Genomic DNA, 19018 nt, shown 5'->3' on the forward strand with positions numbered 1-19018 from the left:
GAGAGAGAGAAAGAAAGAAAGAAAGAAAGAAAATAAAGAAAGAAAGAAAGAAGAAAAGAAAGAAAGAAAGAAAGAAAGAAAGGAAAGAAAGAAAGAAAGAAAGAAAGAAAGAAAGAAAGAAAGAAAGAAAGAAAGAAAAGAGCACAAACCTTTACATCTATTCTTTGAGTTTCTGGTGGGACACAGGCAGTTTCTGTTGTGCATTCCCCGGCTGACCGATTTTCCAGTAGCCCATAAATTTGTGCTCTGGTAATGGCAAATCCTGTCAAACAATGTAGGAACAAACATATTTTTTATATTCATTAACCAGCAACTGGTGTGGAATAAATAAACAACAGCATTTCCCAACTTGTCATATTTGAAGATTTTCTTGCACAATATGCTTCCCCACTGAAATATGTCATCTCTTTCATGTTTTAAATCACAAAAGTCATGAACACAGAATGGCCTGGGGTTGAAAAGGACCAATAATGTTCATCTAGTATTAAACCCCCCTGCTGTGATTGCAGGTCACCAAATCTCTATGGGCAACCAGGCTGCCTAGAGAATTTAGCCTTCTGGAATACCAATAATGTCACAACCTGAACAGCATGATAAAAGAAGGAACCTTCTTTTATGGTCTCAGATGAAACACTCTTCCATTCTGAATTATTTAGGGCATGTAGTAAAATATATCCAAGCTATCCCTTGCTTTGCTTTACATGAAGTCAAGAGTAGAGCTGGATAAGTCGCTGGCTCTCAACAAAACACATTCAGTATCTATATATACCAGTAGACTCAAAAGCACACGGGAGATAAAACACTAAGGAAAGTTACCTATGCAATAAATGCAATTCTTTTTCCCATATATTTTGCCACTGTTCACATGAACGTAGGCAATATAATACAGATGTGAGAGCATGACACCACCTTCTGCAGCCTACAGGAAGAACAACAGGCATTTCTTTGAGAGGCATCTCTTGGTTTCTGGGCGCGGGCTAACTTCTTTATTTCTGTATCCTTTTTATGCATTTGGAAGAAATAACAAAGGCCAAAAGCAAAAATTGTTTATAAAGGAAAAGAAAAATCCTAGAGCGATACCTGACACAAGAGTAGAGCTATGAGAAGGAGCGATAGCCCGACGCACACGAGAACGAGGCATTTTCCTCTAGTGATTTGCCCAAGCCAAAGTAAAGGCAGTAATTGACATTAGTTAGTTGATCCAGACATGAATGCATTCAGCCGTAAACTCATTGCTTTTGAGGTTTCTTTTACTTAGGATCCGTTGCCTCCTAAAAGAAAGTCCTATCAAAACTGTATGCTGTATTATAAGCAGTTACACATCACTGCAAAGCTACATATAACAAGAGAAAACAAGAAAGACATTCCCAGTTTCTATAAATATCTCTAAAGCCTATTTTAAGGAAGTTCTCTTAGACTGTTAAAAAGCCCCAATGCTTGGTCTCCTAATACACGCGCTTAAGACGCTTGAGAGATGCCGTGTTCGTACTGTTAAAATTATTACCCCTCTCCCCTCCAACCTGGCCACTCTAAGCATAAGTCATTAGTTTTTCTTCTTGAATACCTCCTTTCCAGAACAAGAAGAGATATCTCAAAAAACATTCTAATTGGATGAATTAGTACAGCAGGCAATCAGAGTCTAGCGTGACACGTGTGACTCGTAGAGTAATGTTTTTTTTTTCACAGAGAACTTAAGGAAAATGTGAAGGAATGAACGCGCATTAAAAATTATCCTCTAAGATCATTCCAGTCAACCACAGGAAAGATGCATATAACCACACGTCTGTGATGAACACTTCTATATATCCTACTAATTCTTAAGCAAACCTTCATTATCAACCTGGATAAGGCAGTACCCACGGGGAGGCAGTCACTCCATCACCATCCCCATTCTGCACATGGAAAATATGCCAAGGCAGTCAGGTAGCCAAAGACACACTGCATTACTTGGAAACAGAAAAACGAATCTGGATGCTACAGATGAATATAAAGACTACCACACCCTAACCGAGCCATGGCCAAGGTGTAGATCCGATTATATGCGCCATTTCAATATACCACTGGGGCACGTAATGAGGAAAGTGTATTTCATTATTTCCCTCATTCAGTCAAAGACCCCAGCAGAGTATCACTGCTGTTTGTGGCCTATTAGACAAAAAGAATTTGAGTGGAATTATTTGAAGTAAATAGCAATGTATCAACATTTATGTGCATTTTATGTTGTGTATGCAACTAATCAGCAAAACCCTTCCCTGTTACCTCAGTAGGAATATAGACCAGGCTGCCCAGAGCCACATCCAGCCTGGCCTTGAATGCCTGCAGGGATGGGGCATCCACAGCCTCCTTGGGCAACCTGTTCCAGTGCGTCACCACCCTCTGAGTGAAAAACTTCCTCCTAATATCTAACCTAAACCTCCCCTGTCTCAGTTTAAAACCATGTCCTATCACTATCCACCCTCATAAACAGCTGTTTCCTCTCCTGTTTATACACTCCCTTCAAGAACTGGAAGGTCTCCCAGGAGCCTTCTCTTCTCCAAGCTAAACAAGCCCAGCTTCCTCAACCATTTTTTTCACAGGAGAGGTGCTCCAGCACTTTGAAGCTTGTTGTCATTCAATTAAAAACACAGGAGAAGAAACAAGTATTTCCCTTTATTAATATATATCTGTTTACCATACAAACTATCAGTATGTACATGGACATTAAGTAATGACTTAATATTAGTAAAAAGGAAATAGTCTATCATAAAGAAATTTCAATTGTTGTAGATATATAAACTTAAACCAGAGGAGTACTTCAAGTATCCCAGGTTGGTTTAAAGTCAGTTAGCAGCAGCAGGTTAACAAGAGACAACAAGTGACCACCAGAGATATGTCTTCTTAAAATGTATCTTATGTTACTCTTACTCCTTGGCCAACTGTACGTTGGTTGGTTTTGCTCCAATAGGTATCCCATATTTGTGCAAAGTGTTGGTTAAAATTTCACGCATCTCGTTGTTGTAGGAGTCGAAGTCAAACACATTTCGAACAACATTCGCCAGTCCTTCAGTTGGGAATTTCTGTAACAGAACGAAGTCCCAGATTTATTTTACTGAATACCTCTGTTAATAGTTCTAACAGGAACTCAACTTATATAAGTCAGAATGAAGTTTGTGATACTAAACCTGAATTAAACAAACAGGAGACAATTAGTTAAATGATCCCTTTCGCTCATGTTTTGAAGAGTCATTTTTGTTACACACATCACCAGGTGGCAAAACCATTCCAATATATAATTAAACACAGCATATAGTTTTAAATTTGGAGCTGCTGACTGGGAAGTTCTGACACAAATACATATATTCATTTACTCAATTGTATAACTTATATACGGATTCCGATTCTCAGTGTTGAATATGGAATAGCAGAAGATGCATTGCTTGCTTACTAAAAATAACTTTAGGGTGTGATGGAATTCAGTGGAAACAGCCACTGAAGATGGACAAGCTTTTTTTTAACGATGAAAAATCCTACCTGAAATGTACATAGAAAGAAAACAGTTCTATTCAATTTTATTTAGGATTTCCAACAAAGAAAGTACTAACTTGAATGGTTGGATTGGATGATCTTTTAGGTCTTTTCCAACCTTGGTGATTCTATGATTCTATGAACTATTGCTATGGGACTGTACTTTTGATTTAAGGACAGTGTTCTTGTCCAGCTTTAAAGACTGCCCCTCACACCTTTTAATTAATGCTCTTCAAGAAGAAAACACATTTTTCTGCTCTCATTTCCTACCAAGACCTAGAATCCAGTAAGACTTCCCCACTGACTGAACTCACGTAGCAGGAACAAGCTGAAAAGTAGGAAGTTCTTTTTCAGGACCTGCAGAAGGCTGCATGGGCAGCTCAGCACTTCTAAATATTGTTAACAAGTGCTTCATCAGTAATTTCCACTTCTTTTTTTGGAACCTCCTAAAGCACAGATGATGTACCTGTTCCCCATTAAATTAAGGCAGTTTGAAGTAAACATAGATTCTTATGCATGCTGTCATAATTTCGAGCTTAAATAACCATATTTTTGAAGGCACATTTAGATACTTTAAACAGAATACAGATTATCCAACATTTAGATTTCAGCTACCATTGACAAAAACTGCTGCTGCTTAAGTTCCACACATTAACACATCCGAATCACTGAGCTTTCTTTTCACATACATTTGTACTCATGTAGGATTTATATGGAATAAATCAATTAAAAAGTATTAAAGAAAAAAGAAACACACTACATTTCCTAGAACTTTACCACCTAACTGCTTTATTTCTAGGTATATGGAGCTGAAATCCTGATTGTTTATTTCCCCCATCTGCAAGCAATGGCTGCTACAGAAGTAGCTTGAACAAAAATGGTTTAATACACATCACAGAAATGTATAAAAGCATTTTAATAAAAGCTATTGTGTCCCAAAAGAAATAAAAACTGAAACATAAAAGCAGATTTTTTTCATGATTTTTTTTCTTGACCTATACTCCTAATCTTACATCAGCATTAGCGGGGATTTTAATATTATCTCAAATGAATAAATACACAATTTCTTAAATAAAATATCAGTGACACAAGCGGAGCTAAATGTAGCTAGCTACTGTGCTACACCTGAATACCACTGCTAGAAATAGGCCTGTACAAAACCCTTCTTTTAATCCATGGTGTACATGCCTCCAGGGATGGGGCATCCACAACCTCCTTGGGCAACCTGTTCCAGTGCATCACCACCCTCTGTGTGAAAAACTTCCTCCTAATATCTAACCTAAACCTCCCCTGTCTCAGTTTAAAACCATTCCCCTTGTCCTATCACTATCCACCCTCGTATCACCATCATCAATATCAATCAGTGGATTACACCAGCAGTCCTGTGTCTTTCAGTAGGACATCAAATACAATTTGTTTCCTCAGTACAGCTGATTGCTGGTTCCAAAAAAAGACATCCCGAACACAAGCACTTTTAAAAAGGCCCTCCACTTCAGTTATTATAAAATTGCAACTCTCTCACTCCAATCAGAACAAATTAAATCCCTTTTTAATAACTGCTTGGATAACTGATTACTGAAGAAGGGCAATGACAGCTCACTCGAAGAAACTGAAGTCTGGACATTTGGGTTGAACACGAAAAAAAAAATCACTTGGTTTCTATTGATTTTTAAAACAAGATTACTGGAGAAAATATTGATCTCTCATCAGTCTGTCTGGTTCTCATTCATTGATTCTTTCCCTTCAAGTAACACCTCTGAGTGTACATTTGAGTACCTTTATGGTTTGGATTCTTTCTTTCCCCCCTGTTTTTTAAGATACTAAGTGAAGATAAAGATAATTTTTATGGATCTTCCCTTCTTCAACCACATATATTGCTATTGTTGACTTATAAGCATCAATAAAAACACAGTCTGCTGGTACAGCTAATCTTACTCTACAGAAATGCTACCACTATGAAAATAAAGCAACAAACACCTGGTATGCAAACTATAATAACTCCAAAATATTTTTTTAGATGTCTACTTTGTGTGGCCACTACCACTTGGCTCTGTATGTGTTGCAATGGCTTCAGATGGCTGCATACGTTCCGTACTGACAGCACCAACACCACACTGGCCTCTTACAGTGGGCATCCTCCACTGCCAGGCAAAGCAGCTTGTCTTTTCATTCACAGAGATGTAAATTTCAATCTGTTTCTCTCTGTCACATAGCTACTGATTCTGATAGAAACCTCATTATCTTTGGTAACTGGTAACTAAGATTCAATGTGGTTGGCCAAAAGGATAAAAAGCTTTTGTTGTGTGTATAGCTACACGGAGACAAAAGGATGCAAATGGATGTGTTAAGCTTTGCTTCCATTTGAGATAAGCCAAACAGAAAAAAGGTTTTAAGCATTTGTTATCATAGCACAAGAGCTTACTAGAGATGCCTAAAGGCCTGGTGTAGGCTTGAGGGCCAGAAGGCACCTTATACATTTATCACTCAAAAACTGTTATTCTATTGTCTATGAGCAGAAAGCAATCTCAGATACAAACAAGAAAGAAGGCAAAGTAAGAATAGATAGATAGATAGATAGATAGATAGATAGATAGATAGATAGATAGATAGATAGATAGATATCTCAAATTGAGAAAACAGACTTGGTAGAAAAGCCATTTCTATTTTATTTGGATAAATATGGGCTGCCTGACTAACATCTACCAAAGATATCAGGTGACAACAGACTCCACAAAACAACACAAAAAAGATCTAGAGAAAGCCTGTAGATTAGTACCAACAGAAGAAGCAGTCATAGTATGCAACACTAGCAGTTAAGGGCAGCACACGGAGCTTCTGGGCTTGTCTATAAGCCACTATTAACATCAACAACTCTGACATTTGGCACGTGCTGACAATTGCAGGTGAGTGAGACAAAAAAGGTATCTTCAGGCTACCTGCCATCTAGAGCTACTAAACTCAAATTCTCTACACAATCAGCAGGAAGAAATAGATGCAACAACCAAGTCAGGCAGTTGCAGTAGACAGTCTGCAGTTACAGGTCTTCAGAGTAGCTTCAGAAAAAACCCCACAAACACAAAACAAATCAAGCCTTTTCTCAAGAAAAAAAATAACATAGAAGTAATGCATATGAATGCAATCTAAGCTAGAACTAAATTGCTATGGGTAACCTATTCACATAATATTCGTAGAAAGATGCCCTTGTAAACTACACTGTAGACACAATCCTGTGTGTTGAAGACCAATAAGATTAGCCTAATATTTACATACTGATGTCACAGCAATCAGATTATTCTCTTAATTGACGAGCCCCGCTGCTATGACGCCCTCTCAGATAACAGTAACCAACAGCAACTTATTTCTCTGAAATATCCAAATTCTTTTTACCAGATTAAACAAAAAAAACCCACCCTAAAATAATGTGAAAGAAATCCACACAATAGTACAAAGAAATTGTGACTGTGGAACTGCTGTAAGGGAAACTGTTTAATAACATGACTAACTTCCCTCCTTCCTTCCTTCAGACCAGCAATTTCATTGACTCATTTCCCTCCTTCCTCTTTCTTTTCTACCTGAAGACCTGAAAGCTTTTTACTTGGAATAAACAATATGTTTATATTCATTGTTTACATTTGGCTAGCCCCAACCTTTTTGTTATGTAGACTGAAAAACAAGTTAGAGTAAACAGAATTTTGCATCCCTTCAAAGAGGCTGGGAACTTGAAAACTGATACTATAAGAGAAATCGAAGCCGGAAGATGAAGATTTATTTGGATATATATATTTGACTTTGAGTGAAGTGAAAACCAGCAAACAGGGAACTTCCTTACGGATCAGTGCCCAATGTCCAATTTGAAATGACCACACTAATCTACTTAGCTGAAGGTGACAAGCAGAGAATAATTGTCCTTAAAACAATCTGCAATACAGCTCTTCCATTCTTCAACCATATGCTATTCATGCAATTAAGCCCATATGTATCAGCATCAGTTGGCAACTTTAGATTACTTGGAGACAGAAGATGGATGGACAGAATGCCAAAAGTATAACAGAGATTTCATTTAACATAAGCTTTTCAGCAGCACTGTTACTGTTCCTCATGACTGTAATTTTTCCACTCTCATTTCCGATGTAAGTATGTAATGGACATCAGTAACGTTACCAACATGGCATGCACTCCTATCAGTTTGGTAAGAAAATACCTATCAATTGCTATTGGATTCTCACAAAGTATTTTTCTTACAGATTTATTTGGAAGGACTACTTGGCTTTTAGTGTAAAAAGCTGGTCTCTCTCCTGTTTATAAGTTCCCTTTAAGTACTGAAAGACACAACAAGTTCTCCCTGGAGCCTTCTCTTCCCAGGCTGAACAAGCCCAGCTGCCTCAGCCTTTCTTCATAGGAGAGGTACTCCAGACCTCTGATCATCTTCATGGCCTGAAGCCATGGACTCACTCCAATAACTCCACATCTTTCTTGTGCTGGGGGCTCCAGGTCCAGATGCAGTGCTACAGATGGGGCCTCATGAAGGCAGAGCAGAGGGGAACAATCACCTCCTTTGCGACCCCTCTTTTGATGCAGCCCAGGGTAATGTTGGCCTTCTGGGCTGCAAGGATACACTTCTCCCTCACGTCTAGCTCCCTCACCCTGCTGGTCACCTCTCTTTTCATGTAGCCCAGGATATGGTTGGCTTTCTGGGATGTAAGCCCTTCAGATCCCATGGACCTGTGCACCTTGAGTCTCCCTAGATGGTCCTGAACCTGATGTACTCCTACAGTGGGCTGTTCTCCTCCCAGTCCCTGCCTTTGGATGCTGTGAGTTGGGTGGTATGGCTAAAATACTTGCCAATAAAGGCAAAAAACTGTTCTTTGTACGTTCTAAACAAACACAAAGACATGATTTAACCATATTAAACAAATTCAACCAGTGTTAAATAAAGGAATGGTAGGCCAAAGAATGCATGAGAAATTTTCTATTCGCAGTAAATCCATTAACATTTCCACTATGCTTTCTAAATCTAGGATTCAGTAATTCAGGAAATACTCTACAAAACACCAAATTATCTACTTTTTGATTACAAACAGAAAATAACAGCACTACCATTTAAGAAGTCATTGAGATATTTTATAGTTCAAATACATCAGTCATAGTCTTTCAATTCGTAAAGATACAAGTCAGAATCTACCATAAACCTAAAAATAATAACATAATAATCATTAAATTAGAATTTGAGATTTTGCATTTCAAATGCATGTAGGAAGCAACCACAATTCCTAAGTATCTGTCTGCAAAGTCATTATTCATGTAATGTCTTCCTTAGACAAATTCCATCTGTGGTGTATTACTGTTGTGCAAGTCTTCTTTCCAACTTGGAAAGTGAATAAAAACAAAAATCCCATTGCAGCATAAAGTGCACAGCTACATTCTTTTTCAAGTATTCCATGCTAAACGGGGAATTTCATAATAGAGGCTAGTATGAAGTTGTCTACTATATTCACTTAACATTTTCTTACATCAAACATAACAGAAAAACAGTATCACAGGTATTCTGTATATCTATACGTGCTTATGTACATTTGTGATCCTTATCCTGAATATTTTAGTATTACTATGCCTTCAAAATGGAAAACCTTTCTTAAATGAAATATAAAAGCATGAACAGTATCTTTTTCTACAAGTATTAGAAATTTAATAGTGATGAAGTCAATAAGTTCTGATGTACTGTACCTGTAAATGCTTCACAATATTCACAACTTCTCTAGTTGAATAGGGATAGTTAATTATTCCTTGGTCAGCTAAACTCCTCAGTTCTCCAAATGCAGCTACTAGCTTCTGAAGAATAGGCTCTGGAACATCAGGACCATACCGTCGAAGCATAGCCAGTTCAGACTGTGGCTTAGGATTATCAACAGCGTGGCAACTAAAAATGTCCCCTAATAGAAAAAAGAGAAACAAACCCATACATTTCTGTTGTTGATTAAGAGATAAAATGCAGCAGCTGTGTTGCACTTCATACAGGAGCTGAAATGGGAATGCAACGTATCAAGAGGAAACACTTTGAAACTGGTGAAGGATCAACTTGCTGTAAAGAACACTGAGGTTTCAGGAACATGGAGATTTCTCCTGCTATTATAATGCATGTGATAACAAGGAAGAAATTAACTTCAAGACAAAATGCAAATCAAATGAATACAGATCAGAAAAAAAAAAAAGGTGGAAAAAAAAGCCTAAAGAAATTTGTGAGCACCTTCAAAATATCACAGAAGGCAGAGAATTCTTGGGATGTTTGAAAAGCAAAATCCATCCCAAAATCTTCATCAAGCCTCTACCATGTGAGGCAAATACAATACTAGGATAATCAGTTTTGTTTAAAGGGTCAATATAGGGAGAGAGATTAGGTCATAGAAAATGAATAGGCTATGATAAGAACATCTTGGGGCAATGTAGCGTGGTGAAACTCAGAGCCAGTGGGTCTCTCCCAATCACAGGGAACTGCATCTGAAAAACAAAAAGCTATCACACAGTATAGGGCTGGGGTTCCTCCTGCTTTTTTGAGTGTGTTATTATTTCTTACTGAACAAGCACTACAGCCAAAGTTAACAGATTAAGACACACAAGTTAAGGTTGTTGTCAGCTATCAACAGCTTACGGTTCATACTATTGCTACATTTATAGCTATGTTCATTAACAAAAATTTCTCCTACCTTTTTCCATATTCTATGTTAGTCCCGATCCCACAAAGCAATTCTAGTTGTACAAAGATGACTATGCATAGTTGTTAACTTTGGGGCAATTCTCAGCACTTTTATTAATAGATCTAAATTTACATTTTTGTCTTCAGGCTGAACATAACCCTGAGCACCTTATGTAAAGCAGAGTATTAATATGCATAGGGAATCCTTGTTCTGATGAAATCGGATAAAATAAAGATAATAATTGTATTCATCTATTCGACTGCTCTTCAGCATTTAATACGAATCACTTACCTAATGTTCCAAAAAAGTCATTACCCAAGAAAGGAAATCCGGGTCTATTTGCTAGAACTATCATTCTAAAATCAGGATGAATTGCTATGACATTTTCTCTCCCATCTACATGAGCGGGATCTAGAAAAGAGATACAATTCATTAATTGCATATTTAATATAATTAGCAAGTTATTTAAAAAATAAGTGCAAATCTATAATTCATAGTCATGAGGAAAAACCTGTTATACCACGTGAGTGCTGAACAGATTGCTCCGCTCTCATTTACATGATATTTATTACCCAACTACAGTGTCTACTGAGTTCAAGAGGGTATTTTAAAGAGGGCTTTTAAAAAATAATGATAAAAAATACGTAGTTCTTGCAATTCTGGTGAATTAGCTCCACCTAATTAGAAAGCATCCATCCTGCAGCATATCTTTTAAGTCATTAGAGAACACTGTTGTTTTTTTTATATGAAGGCCTTAACAATTCAACCTTAGCTATACTTTTATTTTTATTGGTGGATTTGATCGAGCTATATGCCAGCTCTTCAGATGGGTAAAGCCAAGTTCATAATTTGGTCCAACAGACCTTTACTTCTCATTGTGAAAAGGAAATAGAGAGGTCAGGTTACTGTTTTGTTGTGTTCTTTAATTCCTGAGAATTTGATTCACAAGAATGTTAATTTAAGAAAACCTTTGTGGTTATGGCAAAAGTAGTTCTAGTTTTTAAAGACAGAAATTGACATGGTATATTTTAGATTGCTCTCTGTGGAAAAAAAAAAGACATTAACTGTAATTTCTTTAATTACTAAGCTTTTAGCACCAACATTCTACATTTGGACTCTTGGGGCTCAACTTAGTAATGTAACTGATGAAAAACAGGAACATGATAAAGTTTACTATAAGCAATCAAAATGTTTTGTATCCACTTACTGGCAACAATTCGTCTTCCATCTGACAAAACCATCTCTCCACTTTCCACTAAGGTTTTTAAGATACAGGTAACATTCGTTGGTGCTTTGTCTGCTTCATCAACTACCAAAATATGTCCAAACTTCACCGCCTTTACCTGGAAAAGAACCAAACCATCATAACCCACCAAAAATAACTGAGATAAACTCATGAGTTGTGTGTCAGTCAGTAGTAGGAACATCCCAGTGGCAGTGATATAAGAAAGGGCATCAGAACAGGGATAAGATATGACCAAATTGTAGCAGAGAGAGAAAAGAAAGATGCTGGGACAAGGAAGGAAGGTGCTTCTGTTAATTCAGGATATGGATGGAAGAGACTGCCCTAGGAAGGCAACTGAGGAGCATGACTTAGACCAGGGATGCTAAAGGTAAACTATGCAATAGTTCACATCTAAACTGTCAGCATAAAGCTGAAAGAACTAAAGAATAATTGAAAGAGCTGTTTTTAGAGTAATATTTTGCAGGTAGGTGTGAGGCATTTTAGATACTGCAAAAGAGAAGTGGTGAAATGCCACTGTGTCAGTTAGAATGTGTCAGGTTAACACAAACCAATTTACTTCCCATGCTCATTTTGGCTGTGTGCAGACTTGTCATATTTGGCATAGAAAACACAGCAAATGTGACTAACGCAAAAGTTAATGAAATGTTACCACATTCACTGGCTGCCCTATATAAACAAATTATAAGGGATTTTATCTGAAAAGTTATCATGCTTAACTACTTGATTAAACATTTCCAAATATACAACTCAAATATCACTACTGACCAGTGGTGAGTCTTCATATACAATAAGACCATCTTTAACAGAAGGCTGTAGGGTAAGGCTTTGCACAGTGGTGTCCCTGAAATGTGGAAAAACAGGCAACATTAACTGAAATACAGAGGAAATTGAGTTACGATAAAGTGCAAAACAACTAAATGAAAACATAAAACATCTGTTTTATAAGAGGAAAAATATCTCTACTTTTCAGAATTCTTGAACTTGAGAATGCTGCTGTAGTAGCTTAGTGGTAAAAGACCAAGTCACCTACTGGTCGATGCACTGGAACAGGTTGCCCAAGGAGGCTGTGGATGCCCCATCCCTGGAGGCATTCAAGGCCAGGCTGGATGTGGCTCTGGGCAGCCTGGTCTGGTGGTTGGTGACCCTGCACATAGCAGGGGCTTGAAACTGGATGAGCATTGTGGTCTTTTTCAACTCAGGTAATTCTATGATTCTATGAACATTTTTTTGATAGTACTTGCTACATTCTACATCATAAACAGTGTAAGCTCTTAGATGGATCAGAGGGTATAATGGTAACACATTTTCCTTTAGGAATTCTATTTTTCTTTGAGTTGCTTAATCAATTTTTCAGTTTTACAATTCTTAAATAGTTAATCAAAATCTGTGATGATATTTCTTAGTTTTCATTATTATCATCTATTTCAACCTCCACTAAATGTACTGATAAAGGAATAACTGCTGCAGTTCAGAATGGTCCAGCAATAGGTATCACCACACTACCCACATACCTTATATCGCAGGTGTGAGATTTGATGCAACAAAAATCTCTTACCTTTCACAGCCATGCAATATAACAAGTGTTTGCTTAAGCTACGCTGACTCACTGTTCCAAATATCCACCTTAGTTCTATCTTTAATTTTCTAACACTTTGCAAAAAAAAAAACACCCAACAATATACTGATAAGCTCTGTGGGTACAGGATATCAAACACAGCACTGTTTGCATTAAAATATTAAATGGCCAGCTTCCAATTACAGCTCAGAGCTGACAGCATAACACACAAATTTCCTTTATTTGAAACTGCTGTCAGCAGGCTTTCTGTCCCTAACAACTGATACTTCCTTGTTTAGCTTTACTCATGACTGATTTATCCCAATGCCTCCTATATGCTACAATAAAGCACAGGGCAGAAGCAGAATTTTCTTATTATTTGCCCATTCATCTCAACTTTAACCCAGAAGAGGAAAAGTAGAAGAGTTGAGGCTTCCTCTGCTTCATTCAAATCTATCAACTAAGAAACTGCAAAACTCCACCAAAACACAATTATGTCCATTTTTTATTTATTTATTTTTTTTTTGCATCACAAAATCATGTATTCTGTTTTTGGATAGCTAGTTATTGCTCTGGCTCTGCATAGGTAATTCACAGCTCCCAGGCAGAGAACACTAACCTGTGAATGAGTATCAGATTCCATAAACTATTAGGATGATCTCAGTCTTTAGAGAAGACAGAAATAATGATAACCCTGGTGGGAACACTAGAAGTTTACGTGTTTACTTAAGGGCTGGTAAGAAAGCTGCATAGATAATAAAACTGTAGAAGGACTCAAGAAGAAAGAACAATTGATAACATCCTCAATCTGATTTCCAACTATTTTTCCTGTGGTTACTTATCTGTGGTTATCACTTTTCTTCTGCCTTGTTGTTATTCAGCCCTCACTGTTTAAGGAAATATTCCATGGGATTTTCAATGCATTCTATAAGCTAAGTATACAGCCAAACATTAATTCTGTTGGTTTGGTGATGTAAGTGAACACGATTCAGTATGTACTTTGGATGTTACATTTAGCCAGCATACATAAGAATGACAGCACAGATAAGTACTCCTTTCAGAATTGTGAGCGATACAATTAGATGTCATTATTTTCTGCTCTCCAGAATCTAACTAAACAGATTAAAAAATGACTACAAATCATTTTCTGCCTTGGGCTTTTTTCTTGAATTTCTACTTTGTAATGAATTGAAATGTAAAGATACTGGAAGACAGTGATAAATATATGTTACATCTGAAATATTTCAGAACAACAACATGGTATGCAGATTTTCCTAAGTGTAAATTACTTCTGGCACTCAAAACATTGGAGTGCAGAAGAGATCGGACAACTCTATTTCATGTTTACCTATTAATATTAGCGTCTTAGTATTAACAAGGCTCTAACAAAGACAAGAATACAAAACTCTCATAATTTCATCACACTTGGCACTCCAGAGGAAAATAGTTCTGACACACAGAGGTAAAACTGTGGGAACGCAGAAGTGGGTGAGAAAAGCTGTCTGACGTACTGTCAATCCCGTTGAACTGAACTGATTCAGTTTCCCCTGATTGTGAGAGAATAAATACGGAAAGCTCACAAAAGTCTTTCATAAGAACGTGTTATATCATGGAAACTCTTCTCAGAATTCTACACTAAAAAAATAGAAACAAAAACAACAACAATGAAAAGAAAGTATCTAGTGCCTAAACTCAGCAGCTCTTCTGACAGCTCCACTCCACTTATAGCAGCACTTCTGAGACTTTTTTTGATGTTTATTTTTTTGTTCTTTCTTTGTTGGCTCCCATCACTGCCTTTTATTTACTCTTTGTTGCTGGTGCATTCTATAGCCCAAAGGCAGCTTTTTTCTGAGATCTATAAATTTACTCAATACATACTAGTCTCTAACAGCTACAATTCCTTTGACAGCAATACCTTCTTTCCAGGCAAGAACTATGAAATGTGTCAGGAGAAATTTCCATTGACTGCAGAAAATGAGGGTACAGCAGATGTAAGGTAAGTGACAGTCCTGCTGGACTTTAACCCTTCCTTACAAAGCAATGCAAGCCAAAGAGGGACATTCTTCCTGCAGTACACTCATGTTTGCTATTGTGGTGCTCATGCCTGAAAGAAATGCGAACTCCTGTTACTGATTTGAACCATGGGCTTTGCCAGCCAGATGGCAATGACTACGGATGACAGTATATTTAAAAAGTTATTTCCATTTAAATTAATTATATATATATATATGTGTTACATGTATCTGTTAGTCATCACTACAAAAGTGAATCAAAAGTACTGTCCACTCAGGTTACACACAATTTCTTACTGCTAACGAGGCTTACTATTCAAATACCTCAATCAGAATAGAAAAGACTCCATTTTGTCCCTGTCGAGTTACAGTATTTACCCAAATCTTCTTAAACAACAGTTGAAAAATAACTCCAAAGAGAGGAACTGCAAACCACTACTTCACTACTTAAAATAAAATTCACCTCTACAGAAATTCAATGAGTTCTGCATTTCCTTTGCATTCATTGGAGATAGAAACTGTCTCCCATTCTCTTTTCACAAGGAAATCTGTAGTTCTTCAGAAGATCTAAACAGCTCTATCAATAGACCCTGACACAGGGCAGGATGGGAGAGGTGGAAAGGTGGAGAGAAATTAAAAGTCCAAACATTTTGAATATCCACTAGTGAGAAAGAGGAGCTGAAACTGGACAAAGGGAAAAATCAGGCAGCAATGAGAATGACATTTCATCTAAAATTAATGTTATTTTATCTTAAGGAACGGATGGCTGAAATATGTTTCTTTAGAAAAATCACATCAACGCACGGAACTCTCCATTAGAAATGTTAATGCTGTCCATACAACATATCTGCAAATGTTCATTGTATGTGCTGACACTTTCCCAAAACATTAAGGAGTGAATGATTTGATCCACTCTGTAACCTACAAGTTGCCACTGAACTTAAGAAAAGCCAAATGTATTGTGCTGCTCTACTGTCCAGTATGAGTCCCCAAGAAGGCTTCTGCCCAAACACAGGACTCAGAGTCAGGACCTCACTTACTATTACAAGCCTCTGTCTAAGGCTGAAAGAATAAGAGAATATAATACCTCCTATAGGTAACCTTGCATTTTTGGTTGCTCATAGTAACAAGTATAGATGAACTAGATTGGCCTTCCTCTTATTCCCCAGGTTAAACTTCACAGTGGTTGAAAGGAAAAATCAGACACCCAGAATGTACGCTATAATAATAGTTCTTCACATCTGTGAGTTGTATACATCTATCTAATTATCTACATACACAGATGTACACATAACTTCTCAATTACGTTTCAATCAGAATATCTCCAGCTGGTGTGACCTAATTTCAAGAGTATTAGAAAAATAATTAGGCCAAGAGCTATCTGAAGTTGTTAATTGCTAAGTTAATCCACTCACGGACTATCCTGATGAAAAGCAGGCAATCTGTGTGACTCTGACATTTACAAATAAACTCCTCTAGCCAACCTATTATACACGATATCATTGCATGACATGACCACGATGTTCAGGAAATTCTGAAATGCCTAAAAAGTCAAACAGCTTACTTATTTCTCTGTTAAAATGACAGTGTAAAGCCTTTTAAACTTTCTCTATGTATACAGATAATTACATCTCTAAATTCCTTCTGCTAGACCATTGTAACTACTCAGTAGGACAGATATTTGTTTAAAATCCAAAGAATTATTTGAAATATAAAGGTACTTATTACTCAGTATAACTGTGGGTGGCAGAACAAAGCCCAAAGGCAATTACATGTTTGATTCAGGCTATATGCTTAAATCAAGTTACAAAATCCATCTTTTAAAATGAGACGCAACACTTGCACATAATATGGGGAATTCACTCAAATTGCAAAATCCACAAATGCGGAAACACGATGCCCTACTGCTCCCCTGATTGTGTATAAGAATACATTTCACTGAGTAAACAGCTAGAAAATGCTACTTTAGCTTTAGATGAAAATGAAACAACCTAGTTTTCTAACCTAAGTTATTTCTCCCCAGCAGCTACCCAGCAGGATATTCAAGCCAAACTGAATTCCTACAAGAAGATAAATGAAGTAGCTCTCTAATACCTGGAATCTGACAATAGGCATTTTATGAAAAGCTAACACTGGAAAAAAGATACTATTAGCTTATGTGAACTTTTGTAAGCTTTCAATACAACTTATTGGATACTAGCTAGCACACCGAATGCCTCACAGCATAAACCTGCACAACAAGATGCCGTTATTACTTATTTCCAAACTTAAACTGTATCAAAAATAAAGGATGCACTGTAAGTTTACTTTGTTAAGAATGAAAAGAAAATATTCTAGACATGCACATAGTAAAAATTCAGGACTGGAAGTCAAGCAGAACAAATCAGCCAGCCTTTTTGTGTGCGTATAAAACATACACACACATCTTCACTGTGCTCAATGGATTCCTCTAACAAACCACTGAAGCCTTAAGAGCACTTTGTCTACAGACATAATTTCTCTATGGTTATTCACTCTGGAAAACAAGACTTGCAGAGCTATACCAGCATTTAAACTGCCTTACACAGTCCTATCTTCTTTCAGAGGCAATTTTGGGATTAAGTGCACTGTGGCTTTACAGTATTAGGTAACTATAGCTTGAGTAACAACATCTTGAGTGAAATAAGTAATTCCTTCTTGCAACAACTTTTCTTTTTTTTTAATTACAATTAAAAAAATCCTAAGTCAATAAAGCTCAAAGGGTAGATTTAAATGATCTCAACAGGGGACACAGGTAATTAGATTTTATACTGATTACATGTGCTTGAAAAGAAAGAAAGAAAATTAACATCAGAAGATTAATGCACAGTTTGTAGTAAGTATTGCTTGTAGGGACACTATACGCTCATTTTCCTACCCCAAACCTCTCAATTAATTTGATTGTTAAAGATCACAGCAAAATTACTTTTATTTTGAAAAGGATAACGTATGTAAACTCAGGTAATTTTTGGAAGAAAAGATTACTGTAATTTATTACAGAATTAGAAAGGCCACATCCCAAAACATAGAAGATATATAAAATGAATCTTGGACCACGCTTTCACATCACCAGTCACACAAACAAACACAGTGACTTTGACAAGAAGATGCAACATCATCTAGAAATTCTTTGAAATAAAATGTAACATGGAGATAACCAGAATAAGGTAGTGCATTATCATCAAAAATAATAGCAAGACTAGCAGGTAACAAACAGATTTTTAACAGGAATTGGGATTCTAACAACAGTAGAAAGACAAATGCTTTAGATGAGGCCTATATCAGTGATTAGAAAAGTGACAAAAAAGTTATCTGAACACAGAGAATTATGCATAGTATGGCTAACTTAAGGGCACGAACCCCAAAGCAAGCACTACATTTTATAAAAGATGTTTTTTATCAAAGCTAAGGAAGAGAACTTCAGATATTCTCTTGTTTCTTGAAAAGGCATCAAACTATATTTATCAAGCAGCTTTGACTTTTTGGACATTACAAGAACAACTCTCCTGCACCAAAAAACTCTCCTTCATTTTGTTACATGACCTTATAAAGATTCATATACTCTTTGTGGATGATGAACGGTTTAATTTCCAAGAATATTTTCTTATTATGCAGAAAGAGAATACTTGAACAGGACTACTTGGTTCACATCTGCTGTAGATTCACTGAAGCTTTGAGTAGCAGAAAAACCATCATAATTCATCAATAAATTATTGATGTAGATTGCACTGCGGGACATTCATCAAAAGCTTCTATTTTTGTAAGCAACCACAACATTCTTACCCAACTAAAATAACTTCAGTTCTACAAACTCAAGATGTCAGAGTTGAGGTTGACAAGTTTTACTTAGTATGACATCAGCTGCCCCCTGTGCACAGTAGCTCAGAGCGAATACAGCTCTCCTACTAGCTGAGAGCAACCAAGTTCCCATAGCAATGGAAAGGACTGATACGTTCAGGACTGACACAATAAAGCCTTTAATTGAGTAGGG

The 19018-nt window shown here is 36.9% G+C and overlaps 1 protein-coding gene across 1 annotated transcript in view; it reads right to left on the minus strand.

Moving 5' to 3' along the window:
- Positions 1-19018, minus strand: part of VWA8 (von Willebrand factor A domain containing 8) — a 153133-nt gene that overhangs the window by 57788 nt on the left and 76327 nt on the right. The window contains 7 exon segments of the mRNA XM_015851727.2: positions 150-187; positions 190-259; positions 2904-3056; positions 9229-9434; positions 10488-10607; positions 11404-11539; positions 12208-12283. Of these exon segments, the coding sequence (XP_015707213.1) occupies positions 150-187; positions 190-259; positions 2904-3056; positions 9229-9434; positions 10488-10607; positions 11404-11539; positions 12208-12283 (799 nt within the window).

This window comes from Coturnix japonica, chromosome 1 (genome assembly GCF_001577835.2).
Source record: "Coturnix japonica isolate 7356 chromosome 1, Coturnix japonica 2.1, whole genome shotgun sequence".
NCBI classification, from domain to species: domain Eukaryota; kingdom Metazoa; phylum Chordata; class Aves; order Galliformes; family Phasianidae; genus Coturnix; species Coturnix japonica.